The following is a 22,894-nucleotide window of genomic DNA, read 5'->3' as shown; positions in this document are numbered from 1 at the left end:
CAAATCCGGCTTTAAACTTCTTCACAACAGTATCTCGGACCTGCCTGGTGTGTTCCTTGTTCTTCGTGATGCTCTCTGCGCTTTTAACGGACCTCTGAGACTATCACAGTGCAGGTGCATTTATACGGAGACTTGATTACACACAGGTGGATTGTATTTATCATCATTAGTCATTTAGGTCAACATTGGATCATTCAGAGATCCTCACTGAACTTCTGGAGAGAGTTTGCTGCACTGAAAGTAAAGGGGCTGAATAATTTTGCATGCCCAATTTTAAAGTTTTTGATTTGTTAAAAAAGTTTTAAATATCCAATAAATGTCGTTCCACTTCATGATTGTGTCCCACTTGTTGTTGATTCTTCACAAAAAAATATAGTTTTATATCTTTATGTTTGAAGCCTGAAATGTGGCAAAAGGTCGCAAAGTTCAAGGGGGCCGAATACTTTCGCAAGGCACTGTACGTGCTTTAAGTTCGTCCCACCTATTTTCCAGCAATTGAACGTTAGCTAGCAGGACAGGAGGCATAGGCATATTAGCCACTCATCACCTGATCCTCACAAGGCATGAGGTCAAAGGAATTGTCTGTTGAGCTCCGAGACAGGAAGGATTGTGCCGAGGCACAGATCTGGGGAAGAGTACAGCACCAAAAAATGTCTGCGGCATTGAAGGTCCCTAAGAACACTGTGGCCTCCATCATTCTGAAATTGGAGCTGATCAAGAACCCGGTGGTTACTCTGACAGAGCTCCAGAGTTCCTCTGTGGAGATGGGAAAACCTTCCACAAGGACAACCATCTCTGCAGCACTCCACCAATCAGGCCTTTATGGACAGACGGAAGCCACTTTTCAGTAAAAGGCACATAACAGCCCACATGGAGTTTGCCAAAAGGCACCTGAAGACTCTCAGACCATGAGAAACAAGATTCTCTGGTCTGAAGAAAACCAAGATGGAACTTTTTGGCCTGAATGCCAAGCATCACGTCTGAAGGAAACCTGGCACCATCCCTACGGTGAAGCATGGTGGTGGTATGATGCTGTGGTGATCTTTTTTTAGCGGCAGGGACTGGGAGACTAGTCAGGATCGAGGCAAAGATGAACAGAGCAAAGTACAGGGAGATCCTTGATGAAAACCTGCTCCAGAGCGCTCATGATCTCAGACTGGGGTTAAGGTTCACCTTCCAACAGGACGACCCTAAGCACACAGCCAAAACAACGCGGGAGTGGCTTCGGGACAAGTCTCTTTCCTTGAGTGGCCCAGCCAGAGCCTGGACTTGAACCCAATCGAACATCTCTGTAGAGACCTGAAAATAGCTGTGCAGTGACACTCCCCATCCAACCTGACAGAGCTTGAGAGGATCAGCAGAGAAAAATGGGAGAAACTCCTCAAATACAGATGTGCCAAGCTTGTAGTGTCATACCTAAGAAGACTTGAGGCTGTAATCGCTGCCAAAGATGCTTCCAATTACTGAGTAAAGGGTCTGAATACTTATGTAAATGTAATATTTCCTTTTTTATGCATTTCCCCCCCCCCCAAAATTAAACCTTATTTTGCTTAGTCATTATGGGGTATTGTGTGTAGATTAATGAGGAGGGAAAAAACAATTTAATCACTTTAAGAATAATTCTGTAACATAACAAAATGTGGGAAAGTCAAGGGGTCGGAATACTTTCAGAATGCACTGTATATGTAGCAAAATGGGTGTAGGACCATTGCTTCACTATTCTCACTGGGTTATAATATCTGTGTTTTCAAATGAATGTAGCCAACTGTACAAGGTTTTGTAAACTGGGGGGAAAAAATGTACAAGCATCCTCGATGGGTGTTTGATTTTTCCCTCAATCTGGTCTGTGTGTGTTCCTCTCTGATTGACACAGTGAACATCTCCACAGAAGACAAGTAAACTGGCGCCAGGCATCAAAATCACAAATTACGTCAACGCTAACGTTCAGAGCCCAGAACCAGTGTGTCTCTTTCAAAAGCATTCTTAATCAGACCACATTAATAACGCTCTTCCGAAGAGGAGAGGCGAGAAGGATCGGAGAACCAATATGCAGCGTGGTTAAAGTTCATGGTTCTTTAATCAGAGAAACTATACATGAACAGAATACAAAACAAGAACCGTGAAAACCCGAAAACAGTCCCGTGTGGCACAAACACTGACAGAGGAGACAACCACCCACAAAATACCCAAAGAATATGGCTGCCTAAATATGGTTCCCAATCAGAGACAACGATAAACACCTGCCTCTGATTGAGAACCACTCTAGGAAACCATAAATTTACCTAGACAACTACACTGAACACAACCCCGTAAATCTAATAAACCCCTAGACAAGACGAAACACAATAAATCACCCATGTCACACCCTGGCCTAACCAAAATAATAAAGAAAACACAGATAACTAAGGCCAGGGTGTGACACCTCTTCCTTATTATTATTATAATAATATTATTATTATAATATCCTTATTATGACACGTCCTCTGCCTTATTATGACACGTCCTCTGTCTTATTATGACACGTCCTCTGTCTTATTATGACACGTCCTCTGTCTTATTATTACACGTCCTCTGTCTTATTATTACACGTCCTCTGTCTTATTATGACACATCCTCTGTCTTATTATGACACGTCCTCTGTCTTATTATTACACGTCCTCTGTCTTATTATGACACGTCCTCTGTCTTATTATTACACGTCCTCTGTCTTATTATGACACATCCTCTGTCTTATTATGACACGTCCTCTGTCTTATTATGACACGTCCTCTGTCTTATTATTACACGTCCTCTGTCTTATTATTACACGTCCTCTGTCTTATTATTACACGTCCTCTGCCTTATTATGACACGTCCTCTGTCTTATTATTACACGTCCTCTGTCTTATTATGACACGTCCTCTGTCTTATTATGACACGTCCTCTGTCTTATTATTACACGTCCTCTGTCTTATTATTACACGTCCTGTTCACTGCAGATTGGCCCCAGACCACTGAGGGCCTCGTACCGCCAAGCACAACACAACATCATTAATGTGGCTGGTTAATTAACGAGTGGTATTGTAGTTACATGTGTTCTGTTCCAGTATCTCTCCACATTGTGACTTAGGGGCTACATGGGGAATTGGGATGGCGGTGGCTAGTTTAAATAAATCACAAAGTATGGATTGCATTCAATACCTTGTCCATGGATTGCTTTCAAGGTGAGAAAAACAAATATCTAAAGATGAAGACTGGCGGAGTTATCCCTTTAATGTTGGGCAAGTACCAAACCCTGTGGTGAAGGGAATGTATTACACTCCATTCGAACAGGTGGTTAAGGCATAGTTGGATCTCAGTTTGATATAATAAAATCAATAAATAACTCATCACCCATAACTCTACTTTGACAAGTTACTGACCTAGAAAGGACCTTCCATCTGTCCTGAACTATGGGGAGAGAACACACACACACACACACACACACACACACACACACACACACACACACACACACACACACACACACACACACACACCCGCTACAGTGACCCACACATGGTATAGCCCCCCCCATGCCTCCTACACCCCTGGGGAGGCCTGATGGAGTGGAGCTTCATCTGCCTAACAGGCTGGCAGGTCTCCATGCACCAGGCTGCAGAGACACAAAAGCTCACTGCTCCCTCTCAGCCCTAATCCCCAACCAGTCCCTTCCTGCCAAGGCTGACATGGTGCCATTGTCCAGCAGACACACTCATTACCAGCATCAAGTCATGTTCAGAGTAGTCTAGAGAGTTGTACATTTTAAAGGAAAATATACAAGTTGCTGGGAGGAACTTCTGTCACACTGTTTCTAGTGTGTTTTTATTACAATCAAAGAACATTGAATCTAAATACAACACAAATAATGTCAAAATGTAAATAAATGAATTCAAGGTACAGCACAGAAAATGCATTACAAATGACTGAACAGAGAATCAAGTTGAACAGTACACCGAGTTTACAAAACATTAAGAACACCTGCTCTTTCCATGACATAGACTGACCAGGTGAACCCAGGTGAAAGCTATGCTCCCTTATCACCTTTTTAAACCACTTTAATCAGTGTAGATGAAGGGGAGGAGACAGGTTAAAGATTTTTAAGCCTTGAGAGATGGATTGTGTATGTGTGCCATTCAAAGGGTGAATGGGCAAGACAAAACATTTACAGTTGAAGTCAGAAGTTCACATACACTTAGGTCGGGGTCATTAAAACTCGTTTTTCAACCACTCCACAAATTTCTTGTTTACAAACTATAGTTTTGGCAAGTCGGTTAGGACATCTACTTTGTGCATGACACAAGTCATTTTTCCAACAATTGTTTACAGAAAAATTATTTCACTTAATCACAATTCCAGTGGGTCAGAAGTACATACACTAAGCTTCTGATTTGTGAATTGACATCATTTGAGTCAATTGGAGGTGTACCTGTGGATGTATTTCAAGGCCTACCTTCAAACAGTGCCTCTTTGCTTCACATCATGGGAAAATGAAAAGAAATCAGCCAAGACCTCCAAAAGAAATGTAGACCTCCACAAGTCTGGCTCATCCTTAGGAGCAATTTCCAAATGCCTGAAGGTACCACGTTCATCTGTACAAACAATAGTACGCATGTATAAACACCATGGGACCGCATACAGCTCAAGAAGGAGATGCGTTCTGTCTCCTAGAGATAAACATACTTTGGTGCGAAAAGTGCAAATCAATCCTAGAACAACGGCAAAGGACCTTGTGAAGATGCTGGAGGAAACAGGTACAAAAGTATCTATGTCCACAGTAAAAACGAATCCTATATTGACATAACCTGAAAGGCCGCTCAGCAAGGAAGCAGCCACTGCTCCAAAACCGCCATAAAAAAGCCAGACTACGGTTGGCAACTGCACATGGGGGCAAAGATCATACTTTTTGGAGAAATGTCCTCTGGTCTGATGAAACAAAAATAGAACTGTTTGGCCGTAATGACCATCGTTATGTTTGGAGGAAAAAGGGGGAGGCTTGCAAGCCGAAGAACACCATCCCAACCGTGAAGCATGGGGGTGGCAGCATCATGTTGTGGGGGTGCTTTGCTGCAGGAGGGACTGGTGCACTTCACACATTAGATGACATCATGAGGAAGGTGGAGGATGTGGATATATTGAAGCAACATCTCAAGACATCAGTCAGGAAGTTAAAGCTTGGTTGCAAATGGGTCTTCCAAATGGACAATGACCCCAAGCATACTTCCAAAGTTGGGGCAAAATGGCTTAAGGACAACAAAGTTGTATTGGAGTGATCATCACAAAGCCCTGACCTCAATCGTATAGAACATTTGTGGGCAGAACTGAAAAAGCGTGTGTGAGCAAGGAGGCCTACAAACCTGACTCAGTTACACCAGCTCTGTCAGGAGGAATGGGCCATAATTCACCCAACTTATTGTGGGAAGCTTGTGGAAGGCTACCCAAAATGTTTGACCCAAGTTAAACAATTTAAAGGCAATGCTACCAAATACTATTTGAGTGTATGTAAACTTCTGACCCACTGGGAATGTGATGAAAGAAATCAAATCTGAAATAAATAATTCTCTCTATTATTATTCTGACATTTCACATTCTTAAAATAAAGTGGCGATCCTAACTGACCTAAGACAGGGCATTTTTACTCGGATTAAATGTCAGGAATTGTGAAAAATATTTGGCTAAGGTGTATTTAAATTTCCGACTTCAACTGTAAATGCCTATGAATGGGTATGGTAGTAGGTGCCAGGAGCACTAGTTTGAGTGTGTCAAGGACTGCAATGCTGCGGGGTTTTTCACGCTCAACAGTTTCCTGTGTGTATAAAGAATGGTCCACCACCCAAAGGACATCCAGCCAACTTGAGACAACAATGGGAAACATTGGAGTCAACGTGGGCCAGAATCCCTGTGGAACGCTTTCAACACCTTGTGGAGTCAACGTGGGCCAGCATCCCTATGGAACGCTTTCAACACCTTGTGGAGTCAACGTGGGCCAGCATCCCTGTGGAATGCTTTCAACACCTTGTAGAGTCAACGTGGGCCAGCATCCCTGTGGAACGCTTTCGACACCTTGTAGGTGGGTGTGCATCTCAATATTAGGAAGGTGTTCTTAATGATTTGTACACGCAGTGTATATTAGACAATGTTTTACAAATACTTAATAGATTTAGGGGGGGGGGGTCCAGTAAAAAAAAAAAAAAGTCTTTGGCTTTTACTAACTATGATAACCCACAAAAATACAAAATGCACTTCTGTGTGTAGGAATGTATCAAGAAGTATCCCATGAATGTTTTATTTAAAAAAATATAAAATCATAATGTTGATCTCCGTATTTTTGATATATTTCCAGATGTAACTCCACAAGAGGGCCCAGGGTTTGGTGGGTTTTACGAGAAAAATAAGGCAACTACACTCTATGGCTAAAATGTAAAACATTTAATACTAGTTAACCAATGTTTCAACAGCAAGGTGCTTTCCTCAGGATTTTAGGTGCAGGGTTGAAGGCAGTCAAACAAGAAGTAAACTGAACAAAGGGCATATATTTTCAGTGACTTCTCAATAGACTGAAAAGTAGAAGCTGTGTGTATGTGTATCAAAACGTTTAAAAGTTTGTTTTATTATTATTTGAATTGACCCCAACCCTGTTCTGGTGGATTTAATGACCATTAGTTAGTCCAGCCTCTAAACCTCTCTAACCATTTGGTTCCAGGAGCTTCAGACCAAGAGGAGAATCAATAGTCCTGAACAATGAATCAGTCAACCCACTGAAGTGTTACATCAGACAGGCAGGCAGCTCTCATTCTGGGGCTACACACACACACACACACACACACACACACACACACACACACACACACACACACACACACACACACACACACACACGCACGCACGCACTCAGTATGTGACCCCTCATTTCCGAATAACCATAATGCATAGAAAGAACACCCTCTTGTACTTGCCGTGCCCTATAGTAACTGCTGCCACTTAAAGGGGCAATCAGCAGTTTCTACATCCATTTTTGGACTTATACATTAATGATATGTACCCATTGATTCTTCAAAAAAAGATATCTCTTATTCCTAATGAGCTTAGTTCAACTCCCATACCTCGTCAGAACCCAAAATATAAGACTGTTTTACTCCAACGTTTGTAAACAAAGTCAATGTAAACAAACACTATATAGCCTCAAAACACGGTGAAAACTTGCATCCATAGCTCTGTCTATGAACTTGAGAGTGGTTACATTACTCCTCTGAAACAGAGGCGGGGAAAACGCTTAGTTATTGTACTGCTGACCGCTTTAGGCCATGTAAAAACAGAACAGCACTAAGATGAAGAGACTGCCTGCCTCCCCTGTTGTCAACAATACATCAAGAAGCAGCACTAACTAATAGGATGTGTTAGAAGGATTTATGACAGACTATCACATGTGTGGTAGTGCACAGGGTTGGGTTGCATTTTGAGAATTTAGGAAGTAAACTCAAATTTCATTTCAAATTTTCCTCAATGCTTTGGAATTTCGGGAAATTAGGATTTGACTGAATTGAAATGGAATTAACTTCTTTGGGACTGGGGGGCAGTATTGAGTAGCTTGGATAAAAAGGTGCCCAGAGTAAACTGCCTGCTACTCAGCTATAAAAGATAGAATATGCATATAATTAGTAGATTTGGATAGACTGTTTGAATGATGTCTGTGAGTATAACAGAACTCATATGGCAGGCAAAAACCTGAGAAAAAATTCAACCAGGAAGTGGGAAATCTGAGGTTTGTAGTTTTTCAACTCATTGCCTATCGAATATACAGTGTCTATGGGGTCATATTGCACTTTATAAGGCTTCCACTAGATGTCAACAGTCTTTAGAACCTTGTTTGAGGCTTCTACTGTGAAGGAGGGGGAATGAGAGCTGATTGAGTCAGGGGTCTGCCAGTGTGGCATGAGCTGATCACACGTGAGAGCGACCTGCGTTCCATTGCATTTGTGAAGACAAAGGAATTCTCCGGTTGGAACATTATTGATCGTTTGACATGTTTCTACAGACTGTAACAGAACTTTTTGACTTTGCCTGGACCTAGTGATCGCGCCTCGTGAATTTGGATTACTGGGCTAATGCGCGAACAAAAAGGAGGTTTTTGGACATAAAAGATGGACTTTATCAAACAAAACAAACATTTATTGTGGAACTGGAATTCCTGGGAGTGCATTCTGATGAAGATCATCAAAGGTAAGTGAATATTTATAATGCTATTTCTGACTAAGGTTGACTCCACAACATGGCGGATATCTGTATGGCTTGTTTTTGTGTCTGAGCGCTGTACTCAGATTATTGCATGGTGTGCTTTTTCCGTAAAGTTTCTTTTAAATCTGACACAGCGGTTGCATTAAGTAGAAGTGGATCTAAAATTCCATGCATAACACTTGTATCTTTTAGCAATGTTTATTATGAGTATTTCTGTAAATTGTTGTGGCTCTCTGCAAAATCACCAGATGTTTTGGAACTACTGAACATAATGCGCCAATGTAAACTGCGATTTTTGGATATAAATATGAACTTTATCGAATAAAACATACATGTAACATGAAGTCCTATGAGTGTCATCTGATGAAGATCATCAAAGGTTAGTGATTCATTTTATCTCTATTTCTGCTTTTTGTGACTCCTCTCTTTGGCTGGAAAAATGGCTGTGTTTTTCTGTGACTATGTGCTGATCTAACATAATCATTTGGTGTGCTTTCGTCGTAAAGCCTTTTTGAAATCGGACACTGTGGCTGGATTTAGAACAAGTTCATCTTTAAAATGGTATAAAATACTTGTATGTCTGAGGAATTTTAATTATGGGATTTCTGTTGTTTTGAATTCGGCGCCCTGCAATTTCACTGGCTGTTGTCGAGGTGGGACGCTACCGTCCCACTGGTGCCAGAGAGGTTAACCCCAACGCTGTACACCACCACACATGTAGTAGTCTGTCAGGCACTCTAATGTATAAATCCTAGTGTGGTGTGTGTATGAGCAGAAACTAACAATCTAGCAGCATCTCAGTAAAACAGTGGGAGATGAATAGAGAAGGAGGAAAGGTGAGGAAAGGAAATTAGGAAAGGAAAGGAGGAAAGGATGTGACTGACTATCAGGCCTTGAATAGGATCTAAGGGGTTTCAAGGAGACTCTGAGGGCAGCTGTCCATCAATTGTTAACCCGAGGTGAATCGCTTTAAAAACTGTTAATTAGGTGTTAAGTGGTACGGTTGTCCGACCAAATTAGCAGGCGTGACAGATTACCCAAGATAGAGGATTTTCTCAACTCAACCTCGATCTGCCAGGACTGAGTCTTCTGAGAACATTTTAGGAGTCACTGCCTCAGCTCATACTGCCTCATCTAGGCCAGGAGTTTTCCCTGGTCAGGTCATACGGCCTCATCTAGGCCAGGAGATTTCTCTGGTCAGGTCATAATATTGCCTCATCTAGGCCAGGAGAATTTCTTATTGTAGTCAGCTCACATGGTCAGGAAAACTCCTGGCCCTAATATGTCCCTTTCCACTGATAGGGGGACATATTGGTCAACAATCCAGCCCGCCATCGCAAGACCACTATAGTGCGAGTTCAATTGAATCCGGAGTATAAATCGTTCATCAAAGCTTGATGATAAATTTATTTATCAGTTCTGTTTTCACAAGTCACTCAACAAGTTGACAAGGTGCCACATATCCTCTCCATCAGGATGTGTGCCCCCCCTATTCAATTGATATCCAGGAAAATAGAGACCATCTTTATACACAACGTCGTTGTTTTTGTGATTACAATCACGTGTTGACAGCCTTCATACAGACCATCTCCTCTCCAATGGATCACATGTGCTGCCAGGTTTTATCCAATGAATGAAGGTGCTCCTTAGCCTTCATCCTCAGCGCTGTGATGCTGGAGCTACGTTCCACTTCCTCATGCATAGGGTAGTTATCATTGAAGCTAGGGTGACACTGGTAGGGAGGCGGAGCCATTGACTGCATGCTTTGCCTCCCTTGCATTCCTTGCACCATCCCCTGGTGCACCACACCATGTACTGGGGGGCTGTTGAGGAAGCTGTGGGAGTGGCTGGGGTAGGCAGGCTGAAGGTGAGGGCCCTGCCCTGGGGCCCTGTAGCCAGGGATAGTATGCATGGGGGTGGCACTGGACATGGGCGAGGCCAGCCAGGGATCCAGGGGTAATGGGTTGGACATGGGCCCCATGTTGGAGGGCATGGGCGGCCGGTTGAAGGACAGCATGGGGGAGTCGTGGAGCTTCAAGGAGCTGGAGTCCATCTTTTCCTGACGTCTCCACTTAGCCCGACGGTTCTGGAACCATACCTGGACACGGACAAGATATAGTAATATTAGTCTACGGTTGTCTCCAAGGTAACATAATTACGCTTTAACTTGAAAAGGCATGCCAAACAACGTTTAACAAACCATACAACTATACAGGGCCTTCAGAAAGTATTCATACATCTTAACTTATTCCACATTTTGTTGTGTGACAAGACAGTAACTACCAATTGGATACCACGAAATTAGGGAGAAAATAAAAAATAAATAGATTTAAGTCAAAACTGTAACTCGGCCACTCAGAAACAGTCATTGACTTCATGGTTAGCAACTCCAGTGTAGATTGTAGGTCATTGTCCTGCCGAAAGGTGAATTCATCTCCCAGTGTCTGGTGGAAAGCAGACTGAACCAGGTTTTTCTTTAGGATTTTGTCTGTGCTTAGCTCCATTTCAGTTATTTTTTATCCTGAAAAAAACTCCCTAGATCTTAACGATTACAAGTATACCCCAACTCTTTTCACCGTTGTTTAGGTTAGTATTGTGGAGTAACTACAATGTTGTTGTTCCATCCTCAATTTTCACCTATCACAGTCATTAAACTTTGTCACTGTTTTAAAGTCACTATTGGCCTCATGGTGAAATCCCTGAGTGGTTTCCTTCCTCTTCAGCAACTGAGTTAGAAAGTACGCCAGTATCTTTGTAGTGACTGGGTGTATAAATACATTTCAGCTTTTTATTTTTAAATTAATTTGTAAACATTTTTAAAAACATAATTCCACTTTGACATTATGGGGTATTGTAGTTAGGCCAGTAGAAAAACATCTCAATTGTAACACAACAAAATGTGGAAAAAGTAAATGGGTGTGATACTTTTTGAAGTCACTGTACGCACAAGGACATCTTTTAACAATTCCAACAAAAAAAGGTACAAACACAAATTTAGTGGAATAACTGTGCAGATGGAAACTTTGGTAAGGGAATTATGGTGAAATATCCATCAGGTTTTTATTGTTACGGTTTTCTTCCTGGGAAGGAGAGAAGGACCAAAATGCAGCGTGGTTATGGTTGAACATCTTTAATAAGAACGTGAACAATATACATATACAAAACGTGGCAAAACCAAAACAGTCCTAACTGGTGCAAAACACAGAGACAGGAAACAATCACCCACAAAATACCCAAAGAATATGGCTGCCTAAATATGGTTCCCAATCAGAGACAACGATAAGCACCTGCCTCTGATTGAGAACCACTCTAGGCAACCATAGACTTACCTAGAATACTACACTGAACACAACCCCATAAATCTACAAAACCCCTAGACAAGACAAACACATAATCACCCATGTCACACCCTGGCCTAACCACAATAATAAAGAAAACACAAAATACTAAGGCGTGACATTTATGTGACAACTGTGATGGAAAAATTAATGTAGGTGCTTTTCTATTTAATTAATTTCTGTGTTCTGTTTGTGCTTTTCTAATAACCAATTTCTGTGTTCATGCGTGATTGAACAAACCCTCAATATCAGTATCTGCAATTTGGCAGTACGCCCAGACCCTTGTTTTGAGAACGAACGATATCTCAGTTTCAAGGTCTCAGCTTAGAAAGAAGAAGCCTGGTGAGATATTGGTCTGTCACATGCATGACCCAGTATTGGTCGGTCAAATGAATGAAGCAGATGTTAATGATGAATTAATGATGAATAAGCTAAATCATACAAATATGACTTGTCTGCAGTATACAAGAGAACTAACGGGACTGCCCCATTAGAGCTCATTTCAGACCGGTACATTATGTATCTAAGTTTGACTGCGACCTATCCAACTTGCTGACAATAAACAGTTATTCATTTAAGATTGACTTCCAGTGTCCCTGTGTTAAATATCTGCTCCAAATTAAGATGAACAAATGTCTGCAGAAATAATGGCGCGTCAGCCATGACATGACAACTTGAGTTTAAAAATATATATTTTGGTTATTGAACTACAGTAAGTGAAGAGGATTTATGCCCGGTAACGGAATTACATCATAGGACCATGATCCGTATTACACAGAAATTCATAATTATGAATTTGAATGTCATTCTCCTCATGTTTCAGCAGTTAGTATGTCACAATACAGCACAGTAGAGTTCAGTAGAGTTCAGTACAGTAGAGTTCAGTACAGTAGAGTTCAGTACAGTAGAGTTCAGGTACAGTTCAGTAGAGTAAAGTAGATATCAGTATAGTACAGTTCAGTACAATAGAGTTCAGTAGAATGGAGTACAGTAAAGTATAATTCAGTAGAGTAGAGTTCAGTAGAATTCAGTAGAGTGGAGTTCAGTAGAGTTCAGTACCGTAGAGTACAGTTCAGTACAGTAGAGTTCATTAGAGTTCAGTACAGTAGAGTTCAGTACAGTATAGTTCAGTAGAGTTCAGTACAGTAGAATTCAGTTCAATACAGTAGAGTTCAGTATAGTACAGTAGAGTTCAGTACAGTAGAGTTTAGTTCAGTACAGTACAGTAGAGTTCAGTAGAGTTCAGTTCAGTAGAGTTCAGTACATTAGAGTTCAATACAGTAGAGTTCAGTACAGTGCATTATACGCTTTCCATCAACATCACGGAGTAATAGCCTGAAACCATGAGGTTCGTCTAACCTGGTTTCGAATGATAGTGTTTTTATGTATGAAGTAGTTTGTTGATTAAGACGACACAGTATGTTAAAAATGACCAACCATGCATATCCATATTATTTAAAGAACGATAAAAACAAGCATACAGCCGCTGTTGGGTAATGCAGACAATTTAACAGTGGAGTACCCTTCGGCTACACCAAAGATGTTTTATAACTAACCCAAGATAGACCACAGCCTGTCGTTTCCAATGGGAACAAGTGGGTCATAGTGGGCAGAATAAGCAAAGAGGGGGGCAGAGCCAAGCATGAGCTAGTGAAATGCTATTGGGGCGTTCTAGCATGTATTTGCATATTTATGTCAGGGATCGCGTACTCTGTGAAGTGCGAGAGTGCAATAACTCAATTCGCCCTTGAACTGCTTCTAAACAACGCCATTTTTAAAAACTTTGGCAACGGGTAAAATTGACAAAACGTAGTCCACTCTGTTCGCAACAGATTCGAGTTTTGGGAACAGAAACCTGTATTGAGAACAAATGTTTCAACGATGAGAAATGCCAACAAGATGCTTCACATTTATACATCCGGTAAAATATCTGGCACATTGTTCTACGTGTGGCTGTACCTACTTGGGGGCGTGATCATGTTAAGCCATGCTACGCCGTGTGTATCGATACAAATGGCTACAACTTAGTTAATTAGTCAGCTAGTCAGCTAGTCAACTGACAAGAAAAATGTGGCTAACAGTAAGTTTGTTTTTTAGCTAGCATAAAACGAGTGCATAAAATTGTGTAATTTATAACAAATAATATACGATTAAAACGTTGACAGATTTGTCAGGAAACAAATAATGTACTCACAGTGAATGATGAAACAGTTAGAAAACCGGAGATTCTTTGCACAGCCACAGGTGGTGAGCTGAACTTTGGAGTTATGCTAATTAATACTGCGAGCTCACGCTTGCTGTGACATTGTTAGTAAGGGACAGGATTTCTTACAGGTGAATATAACATAAATTAATATAGTTAAATGTAAACTGTTGTTTCCAATCAACAAACATGTTGTAATTAATGCTGTTGTATTGTACTGTAACTAATGACAGCAATCTATAATTGAATAGTGTTCAATAAAGAAAAAAAGTAGATTTTTTTCAGATTCTGATTTATTAAAAATCTATAGGATCCGTTGGAATTCATTTTGATTTCCAATGGGTAAAAAAGTAGTCCAATATGATTCTGATAGAGGTGATGCAAAATCCTATGGTATTGCAAGAATCATTTAGGGTTCATTATGATTACTTTTGATTCCCAATAGGAAAAAAGTAGTCCAATAGAATTCCAATAGGATTCTGATACAGGTGACACAAAATCCCATAGGACTGCAATAATCCTGAAGGATCCACTGTGATTACTTTAGATTTACAATAGGAAAAAAAAGTAGTTCAATGGGATTCCAATAGAGGTGACACAAAATCCTATTGGAAATCGCTCATTTTATAGGATAAGCTATTTATTTTAGGAGAGAGAGAGAGCGAAAGAGGGAGTGGTCATCCAGACCCTATGAGCTGACCATAACAGTATGTCAGTGGAAGGGAGGACAGTAGCAGGTGACCCTAAATGCGATTGAGCCAATCAGTTGCGTTGTGACTAGGTAGGGGTGGTATACAGAAGATGTCCAGATTAGTCCAGATTATATCAAGAATATCAAGATATATCAAGATTATATCAAGAATAGCTCAAATAAGTAAAGAGAAACTACAGTCCATCATTACTTTAAGACATGAAGGTCAGTAAATCCGGAAAATGTCAAGAACTTTGAAAGTTTCTTCAAGTGCAGTCGCAAAAACCATTAAGCGCTATGATGAGACTGGCTCAAATAAGCCAGAAACTAGTAATAGTAGTAGTAGTAGTATTAGTAGTAGTAATAATAATTGTATTAATAGTAGTAACGTTAGTAGTGGTAGTTGTAATAACTTTAGCAGTAGTAGTAGTAGTTTTAGTAGTAGTCGTAACTTAAGTAGTAGTAATAGTAACTTTAGTAGTAGTAGTAACTTTAATAGTGGTAGCAGTAGTAGTAGTAACTTTAGTAGTAGTAGTTGTGGTAGCAGTATCTTTAGTAGTAGTAGTAGTAGTAGTAACTTTAGTAGTAGTAGTTGTGGTAGCAGTATCTTTAGTAGTAGTAGTAGTAGTAGTAACTTTAGTAGTAGTAGTTGTGGTAGTAGTAGTAGTAGTAACTTTAGTAGTAGTAACTTTAGTAGTAGTAGTTGTGGTAGCAGTATCTTTAGTAGTAGTAGTAGTAGAAGTAGTAGTAACTTTAGTAGTAGTGCCAGTGCTAATGCTAGTGCTTGCTGTTTGGGGTTTTAGGCTGGGTTTCTGTATAGCACTATGTGACATCGGCTGATGTAAAAAGGGCTTTATTAATACATTTGATTGATTGATTAATAGTATAGTGATAGTAAACAGCAGGAGGCTCCATACCTGGACAGTATTATTAGTGTATTGTACTAGATAGGTAAAGGCAACAGTACATGCAATATAATTAGTACTCATTAATTGGTACTGGTAGTAGTCGTTAATTGGTACTGGCAGTAGTAGTTAATTGGTACTGGTAGTAGTCATTAATTGGTACTGGTATTAGTAGTTAATTGGTACTGGTAGTAGTAGTTAATTGGTACTGGTAGTAGTCGTTAATTGGTACTGGTAGTAGTCGTTAATTGGTACTGATAGTAGTCGTTAATTGGTACTGGTAGTAGTCGTTAATTGGTACTGGTAGTAGTCGTTAATTGGTACTGGTAGTAGTAGTTAATTGGTACTGGTAGTAGTAGTTAATTGGTACTGGTAGTAGTAGTTAATTGGTACTGGTAGTAGTCGTTAATTGGTACTGGTAGTAGTCGTTAATTGGTACTGGTAGTGGTCGTTAATTGGTACTGGTAGTGGTCGTTAATTGGTACTGTTAGTAGTAGTTAATTGGTACTGGTAGTAGTAGTTAATTGGTACTGGTAGTAGTAGTTAATTGGTACTGGTAGTAGTAGTTCATTGGTACTGGTAGTAGTAGTTAATTGGTACTGGTAGTAGTAGTTAGCCGGATGTGCCATACCTGTACGCGAACCTCTGGGAGGTTAACCTTCATGGCCAGCTCTTCTCTGCTGTAGACGTCAGGGTAGTGGGACTTCTCAAAGGCCCGCTCCAGCTCATGGAGTTGGTAGGTGGTGAAGGTGGTGCGGTTACGCCGGTGCTTCTTCCTGGGGTGGTCTTCCTCTGGTGGCTCAGGTGACTTCCCCCTGTCGCTGTCCAACCCCTTCTGGAGGTCCCCCAGGTCCCCATCACACTTATCACTGGAGAAAAGGCCTGACTCTGCAGGTAAACAGTAGAAGAGGATGTTTGTCATGAGCCTGTTAATTCGGCAGTGCCAGTTCTACTTACTGTACCAAACGTGGTCTTCCCGTTGGCTAACATGGTTAGAAAGGTGGACTATATGCTATTTTGTTTCCATTTAGTGTAAATGGTGTAAGGTATTGAATATACTGTTTATTTCAGCACTAGCATGCTACTTAAGATATACAGTTGAAGTCGGAAGTTTACATACACCTTAGCCGAATACATTTTAACTCAGTTTTTCACAATTCCTGACATTTAATCCTAGTAAAAGTTAGGATCACCACTTTATTTTAAGAATGTGAAATGTCAGAATAATAGTAGAGAGAATGATTTCATATTTTATTTCTTTCATCACATTCCCAGTGGGTCAGAAGTTTACATATACTCAAATAGTATTTGGTAGCATTGCCTTTAAATTGTTTAATTAACTTGGGTCAAACATTTTGGGTAGCCTTTCACAAGCTTCCCACAATAAGTTGGGTGAATTATGGCCCATCCCTCCTGACAGAGCTGGTGTAACTGAGTCAGGTTTGTAGGCTTCCTTGCTCGCACACGCTTTTTCAGTTGTGCCCACAAATTTTCTGTACGATTGACGTCAGGGCTTTGTGATGGCCACTCCAATACCTTGACTTGGTTGTCCTTAAGCCATTTTGCCCCAACTTTGGAAGTATGCTTGGGGTCATTGTCCATTTGGAAGACCATTTGCGACCAAGCTTTAACTTCCTGACTGATGTCTTGAGATGTTGCCTCAATATATCATGATGCCATCTAATTTGTGAAGTGCACCAGTCCCTCCTGCAGCAAAGCACCCCCACAACATGATGCTGCGACCCCCATGCTTCACAGTTGGGATGGTGTTCTTCGGCTTGCAAGCCTCCCCCTTTTTTCTCCAAACATAACGATGGTCATTATGGCCAAACAGTTCTATTTTTGTGTCATCAGACCAGAGGACATTTCTCCAAAATGTACGATCTTTGCCCCCATGTGCAGTTGCAAACCGTAGTCTGGCTTTTTTATGGCGGTTTTGGAGCAGTGGCTTCTTCCTTGCTGAGCGGCATTTTAGGTTGTGTTGATTAAGGACTCGTTTTACTGTGGATATAGATCCAGCATCTTCATAAGGCCCTTCGCTGTTGTTCTGGGATTGATTTTCACTTTTCTCACCAAAGTACATTCATCTTTAGGAGACAGAACGCGTCTCCTTCCTGAGCGGTACGACAGCTGCATGGTCCCATGGTGTTTATACTTGCGTACTATTGTTTGTACAGATGAATGTGGTACCTTCAGGCTTTTGGAAATTGTTCCCAAGGATGAACCAGACTTGTGGTGGTCTACAATTCTTTTATGAGGTCTTGGCTGATTTCTTTTGATTTTCCCATGATGTGAAGCAAAGAGGCGCTGAGTTTGAAGGTAGGCCTTGAAATACATCCACAGGTACACCTCCAATTGACTCAAATGATGTCAAATAGCCTATCAGAAGCATCTAAAGCCATGACATCATTTTCTGGAATTTTCCAAGCTGTTTTCCCAAACCCGCATGCGGGAGCGTAATCATCGCCTCAAACTAATTAGCATAACGCAGCGGACATAAATATCCCTAGAAAATATTCCTATTTATGAAATTCACAAATTAAATATATTGAGACACAGCTTAGCCTTTTGTTCATCACCCTGTCATCTCAGATTTTCAAAATATGCTTTACAGCCAACGCTAGACAAGCATTTGTGTAAGTTTATCATAGCCTAGCATAGCATTATGCCTTGCTAGCAGCAGGCAACCTTGTCACGGACATCAGAAAAGCAATCAAATTAAATCGTTTACCTTTGATGAACTTCGGATGTTTTCACTCATGAGACTCCCAGGTAGATAGCCAAAGTTCATTTTTTCCCAAAACATTATTTTTGTAGGCGAAACAGCTCCGTTTGTTCTTCACGTTTGGCTGAGAAATCGCCCGGAAATTGCGGTCACCACAACGCCGAAAAATATTCCAAATTAGCTCCATAATATCAACAGAAACATGGCAAACGTTGTTTAGAATCCATCCTCAAGGTGTTTTTCTAATATCTATTCGATAATATATCCGTCGGGACAATTCCTTTTTCTCTAGGACCGTTGGAGTAATGGCTACCTCTGTACTTTATGCGAGAATCTCTCTCGGAGCCACCATGTGACCACTTACGCAATGTGCCCGCATACGGCTATTCTTCAACAGAAATGCGTAAAACTACGTCACAATGCTGTAGACACCTTGGGGAATACGTATAAAGTGTAAGCTCGTTGATGGTACATTCACAGCCAAATAGGGAGTCATTGGAACGCAGCGCTTTCAAAACCTGGGGCACTTCCGGATTGGATTTTTCTCAGGCTTTCGCTTGCAACATCAGTTCTGTTATACTCACAGACAATATCTTTACAGTTTTGGAAACGTTAGAGTGTTTTCTATCGAAATCTGTCAATTATATGCATATTCTAGCATCTTTTCCTGACAAAATATCCCGTTTAAAACGGGAATGTTTTTTTTCCAAAAGTGAAAATACTGCCCCTAGAGTTCCAAGAGGTTAAAGGCACAGTCAACTTGGTGTATGTGTACTTCCGACCCACTGGAATTGTGATACAGTGAATTGTAAGTAAAATCATTTGTCTGTAAACAATTGTTGGAAAAATACTTGTGTCATGCACAAAGTAGATGTCCTAACCGACTTGCCATAACTATAGTTTGTTTACAATAAATGTGTGGAGGGGTTGAAAAACGAGTTTTAATTACACCAACCTAAGTGTATGTAAACTTTCGACTTCAACTGTATATTGCAACAGAGCCTAAAGGCAATGCAAGCTGCAGGCCTCTTCTCTCTCGGCGGGTGATGTCATATTGTCTTCACTGCATTCCTCAGGCCCAGTAATCCCATGAGGACAGATGCCACCTGTTAAACCTGAGTGTCCACGTGTGCCCTAGGCTGGCCAGTTCTAATCTACACAGAGACTTTACTTGGCTTCTCCACTCACCCAAGTACCAGATCTAATTATGTCAGAAAACAGGGTGAGGTTGAAACCCCACTTCACGTGGTTGACGGATGGTAGATCCCATCAGAGTTTGTTCATTCATTAATCCAAATCAATTGAGGCTCAATTGAGATTATCATCAGATCATTGGCTTGGTAACAAGCGTGCGAGGAAGGCAGCAAAAGTGGTCTCCTTAATTCACTATGCTGTAATGTTAATGTGATAGATAATTGTTATGACATGCCAGTATTGTTCTGGGAGAAATAATTAGTACAACAAGTATACAAGTAGCTAGAAATGTAAAATCCAGCATTGTAGTTGTACTGTAGTGTTCTAGTCTCTGAATCTTTGCCAAAAATAAGAACCTGAGCAAAGTGTGCTTTCAACTGTCCCTGCCTTTCCTCCTGGATGAGGTTACCACAGTGTGCTTTCAACTATCCCTGCCTTTCCTCCTGGATGAGGTTAACACAGTGTGCTTTCAACTGTCCCTGCCTTTCCTCCTGGATGAGGTTACCACAGTGTGCTTCCAACTGTCCCTGGACTTTGCCTTTTCTCCTGGATGAGGTTACCACAGTGTGCTTTCAACTGTCCCTGGACTTTGCCTTTCCTCCTGAATGAGGTTATCTAAGCAAACATTATGACTATTCCTTCGACTGGAGAAAAGGGAACGTCTTTACTGGTCCAACTATTGTTGTCCAATCTGTGACCAACATATATTCCCCATTAACCCCCCCATGTCATTGTCCTTGTGCTGTTATAGTTTGTCTCTCGTGACACGTCAGATGTCACGTCAATATCACATCATTATCATATCAATATCACGTCATTTTCACGTCAATATCACATCATTATCACACCATTATCACGTCAATATCACATCATTATCACACCATTATCACCTCAATATCACAGCATTGTCACATCATTATCACGTCAATATCACACCATTATCACATCAATATCACATCATTATCACCTCAATATCACATCATTATCACGTCGATATCACACCATTATCGCATCAATATCACATCATTATCGTGTCGATGTCACATCATTACCACGTCATTATCACATCAATAGCACAGCATTATCACATCAATAGCACATCATTATCGCATCATTATCACATCAATATCACACCATTATCACATCAATATCACATCATTATCGCGTCAATATCACATCATTATCACACCATTGTCACATCAATATCACGTCAATATCACATCATTATCATATCATTATCACACCATTGTCACATCAATATCACATCATTATCACATCAATATCACATCATTATCACATCATTATCACATCAATACCACACCATTATCACGTCAATATCACACCATTATCACATCAATATCACATCATTATCACATCATTATCACATCAATACCACACCATTATCACGTCAATATCACACCATTATCACGTCAATATCACATCATTATCACATCAACGAAAATTGACATAAGTCTCTGAATATGTGAATTCAATTATGTAATAAATGCAATCATTCAATTAAAACCAGTGTACTGACCGTGGAAGTCAGAGTGCTGTGTGCTGTCCCCCAGGCTGGCCAGCTGTCCGTAAGGGTCTGACTTGACCTGCTTCTCCTGGTGGTCCTCCAGGCCTTCAGTGGCCACATTATGGGCCCCCACGTCCCCCACAGGGGTCAGCAGAGGGTCCTGGTCCTTACTGAAGCCCAAGATCACATCGATGCTGTGGACCCGGCCTCCTCCGCTAGACCCCCCTCCCTTCAGCATGTCATGGTAGTTGTCTGGTGACAGGCAGCCGTCGCCCACCATTCCCAAGGTATCCATCGACAAATGTATCCAGAGGACCTCTTCCTACTGCTGAGGGGCCACCCTCAGATATAGTTGGACACGTGACAGACAGCACTACAGGTTGTCATTTGTCACATAGGGATTATATCAAGAGAGAGAAAGCCAGAGCAGATATTGTCCTTGGATTTCCTGTCAGTCTGCAAAACAGAGTTTGGAGAGTTAGACATGTTGGTATCATCAACACACTACTTGCTGAACTGTCCGTGTGGTTGTGAATGTGCATATATGCCACTTGTTAGTATTGTGCAAATGCAATGATTTAATTGGAAAACTGTGGATATATTTGTCGTTGATATGCTTAATTCACATTCCTTATTCTTTATGATACATGACTGAAAGAAAGAAACCAAACCTGAACTTTTTTTCTGTATTGTTTTCATGCAAAAGTTATTTTTCAGCAGAATATTTTTACTTAAGGGTCAAAATCTGACTCATGCATCAGTAAAGAATTGTGTTTTTTTTTTTATGAAAAAGCATATATTAAAATATATGTAATTTCTTTAAATAAATATGTTTAAAAACAATACACATTTTCTGGTTAGTTAAAAAAATATGATCTGAAATGATGAACAGGGTTTTTCTAAATAAACTTATTTTTAACAAGGCAAGTCTGTTAAGAACAAATTCTTATTTTACAATGATGGCCTACCCCAGCCAAACCCTCCCCTAACCTGGACGGCGCTGGGCCAATTGTGCGCCGCCTTATGGGACTCCTGAACACGATCGGTTGTGATATTGCCCGGAATCGATCCAGGGTCTGTGGCAATGCCTCTAGCACTGAGATGCAGTGCCTTAGACCTCTGTGCCACTCGGGCTAGCTACATTTATCAGCAAAACGGATATAAAATGACAAGATTACATCATACATTTTATTTGATATTTGGGTCTATGAATAAATATGATAATTAATTCCACCCTAAAAATGTATTTGATTGTTTTTAAAGATTGTAGGACAAGCAATTTTTTATTTAACTAGGCAAGTCAGTTAAGAACAAATTCTTATTTACAATGACGGCCTAGGAACAGTGGGTTAACTGCCTTTGTTCAGGGGCAGAACGACAGATTTGTACCTTGTCAGCACGGGGATTCAATCTAGCGAACCTTTCAGTTACTGGCCCAACGCTCTAACCACTAGGCTACCTGCCACTCCACAATATATGCATTCAGATAAAGTCCTCCTTATGAAATTGGAAAAACATGAGGCAATGAAATAAAATGAAGAAATATCTTAACAATAATGGTATCTTTAACAACAAGTAGTTGTAACTAAGTAGTAATAGTACTATCAACTCAAAATAAACAGCAATAATCACTAGCGACATTTATAAATGTACTTACCTCTATACAGGTAGCTTAGTTATACTACACACATCCTCTTTCAATGCTGAGCCGTAGAGTTGTGGCTCCTCTGTCCGACAAGTTGCAAATGACAGCGGATGGGAGTTCCGTTAGCTGTGCACCTGCTCCTCCCAACCTCCCCGGATAAAGTCCTTCAAAGTCTTCAACGATAACTACTAAGTAGGAACACTCAATGGAGTTCCTCCCCTCTGGCTATAGCCACTGTCTGTTTGACTGTTCACTAGATACTGAGGGAAACCAGAGTATTTAAGAGGTTTATTAATTGGAATCCTTCCCCTTTAAGAATGATTGGCAGTTGTTTTCTGGTGAAGTAATTGCTGTAAAATGTGGCCTGTATTCAGACCACAGAGGGAGGCCTCGGCTAATGAAGGCTTTGACAAAA

The 22,894-nt window shown here is 40.7% G+C and overlaps 1 protein-coding gene across 1 annotated transcript; it reads right to left on the bottom strand.

The window, feature by feature from the left end:
* Nucleotides 1-3,813: 3,813 nt before the first annotated feature.
* On the bottom strand, nt 3,814-22,684 carry LOC115122237 (retinal homeobox protein Rx1-like). Its single transcript, XM_029651430.2, has 4 exons — nt 22,492-22,684; nt 20,847-21,290; nt 16,022-16,278; nt 3,814-10,351 (listed from the first exon to the last, which is right to left on the bottom strand). Exons 2-4 carry the CDS (start codon nt 21,127-21,129, stop codon nt 9,857-9,859), a joined length of 1,035 nt encoding a protein of 344 aa, XP_029507290.1. The 5' UTR covers nt 21,130-21,290; nt 22,492-22,684; the 3' UTR covers nt 3,814-9,856.
* Between the last annotated feature and the right edge of the window lie 210 nt (nt 22,685-22,894).

This window comes from Oncorhynchus nerka, linkage group LG9b (genome assembly GCF_034236695.1).
Source record: "Oncorhynchus nerka isolate Pitt River linkage group LG9b, Oner_Uvic_2.0, whole genome shotgun sequence".
Lineage (NCBI taxonomy): Eukaryota > Metazoa > Chordata > Actinopteri > Salmoniformes > Salmonidae > Oncorhynchus > Oncorhynchus nerka.
The sequence above is the reverse complement of the archived record's forward strand: the minus strand, read 5'-3'. Positions and strand labels throughout refer to the sequence as shown.

Bases quoted from the DNA above. Each gene is read 5' to 3' on its own strand.
- LOC115122237 (XM_029651430.2), bottom strand. From the start codon at position 21,129: ATGGATACCTTGGGAATGGTGGGCGACGGCTGCCTGTCACCAGACAAC. The intron at 16,279-20,846 runs GTCAGTACACTG...GTTTACCTGCAG, and splicing joins ACAGCACTCTGACTTCCACG to AGTCAGGCCTTTTCTCCAGT. The intron at 10,352-16,021 runs GTATGGCACATC...GTCCGTGTCCAG, and splicing joins TCCCAGAGGTTCGCGTACAG to GTATGGTTCCAGAACCGTCG.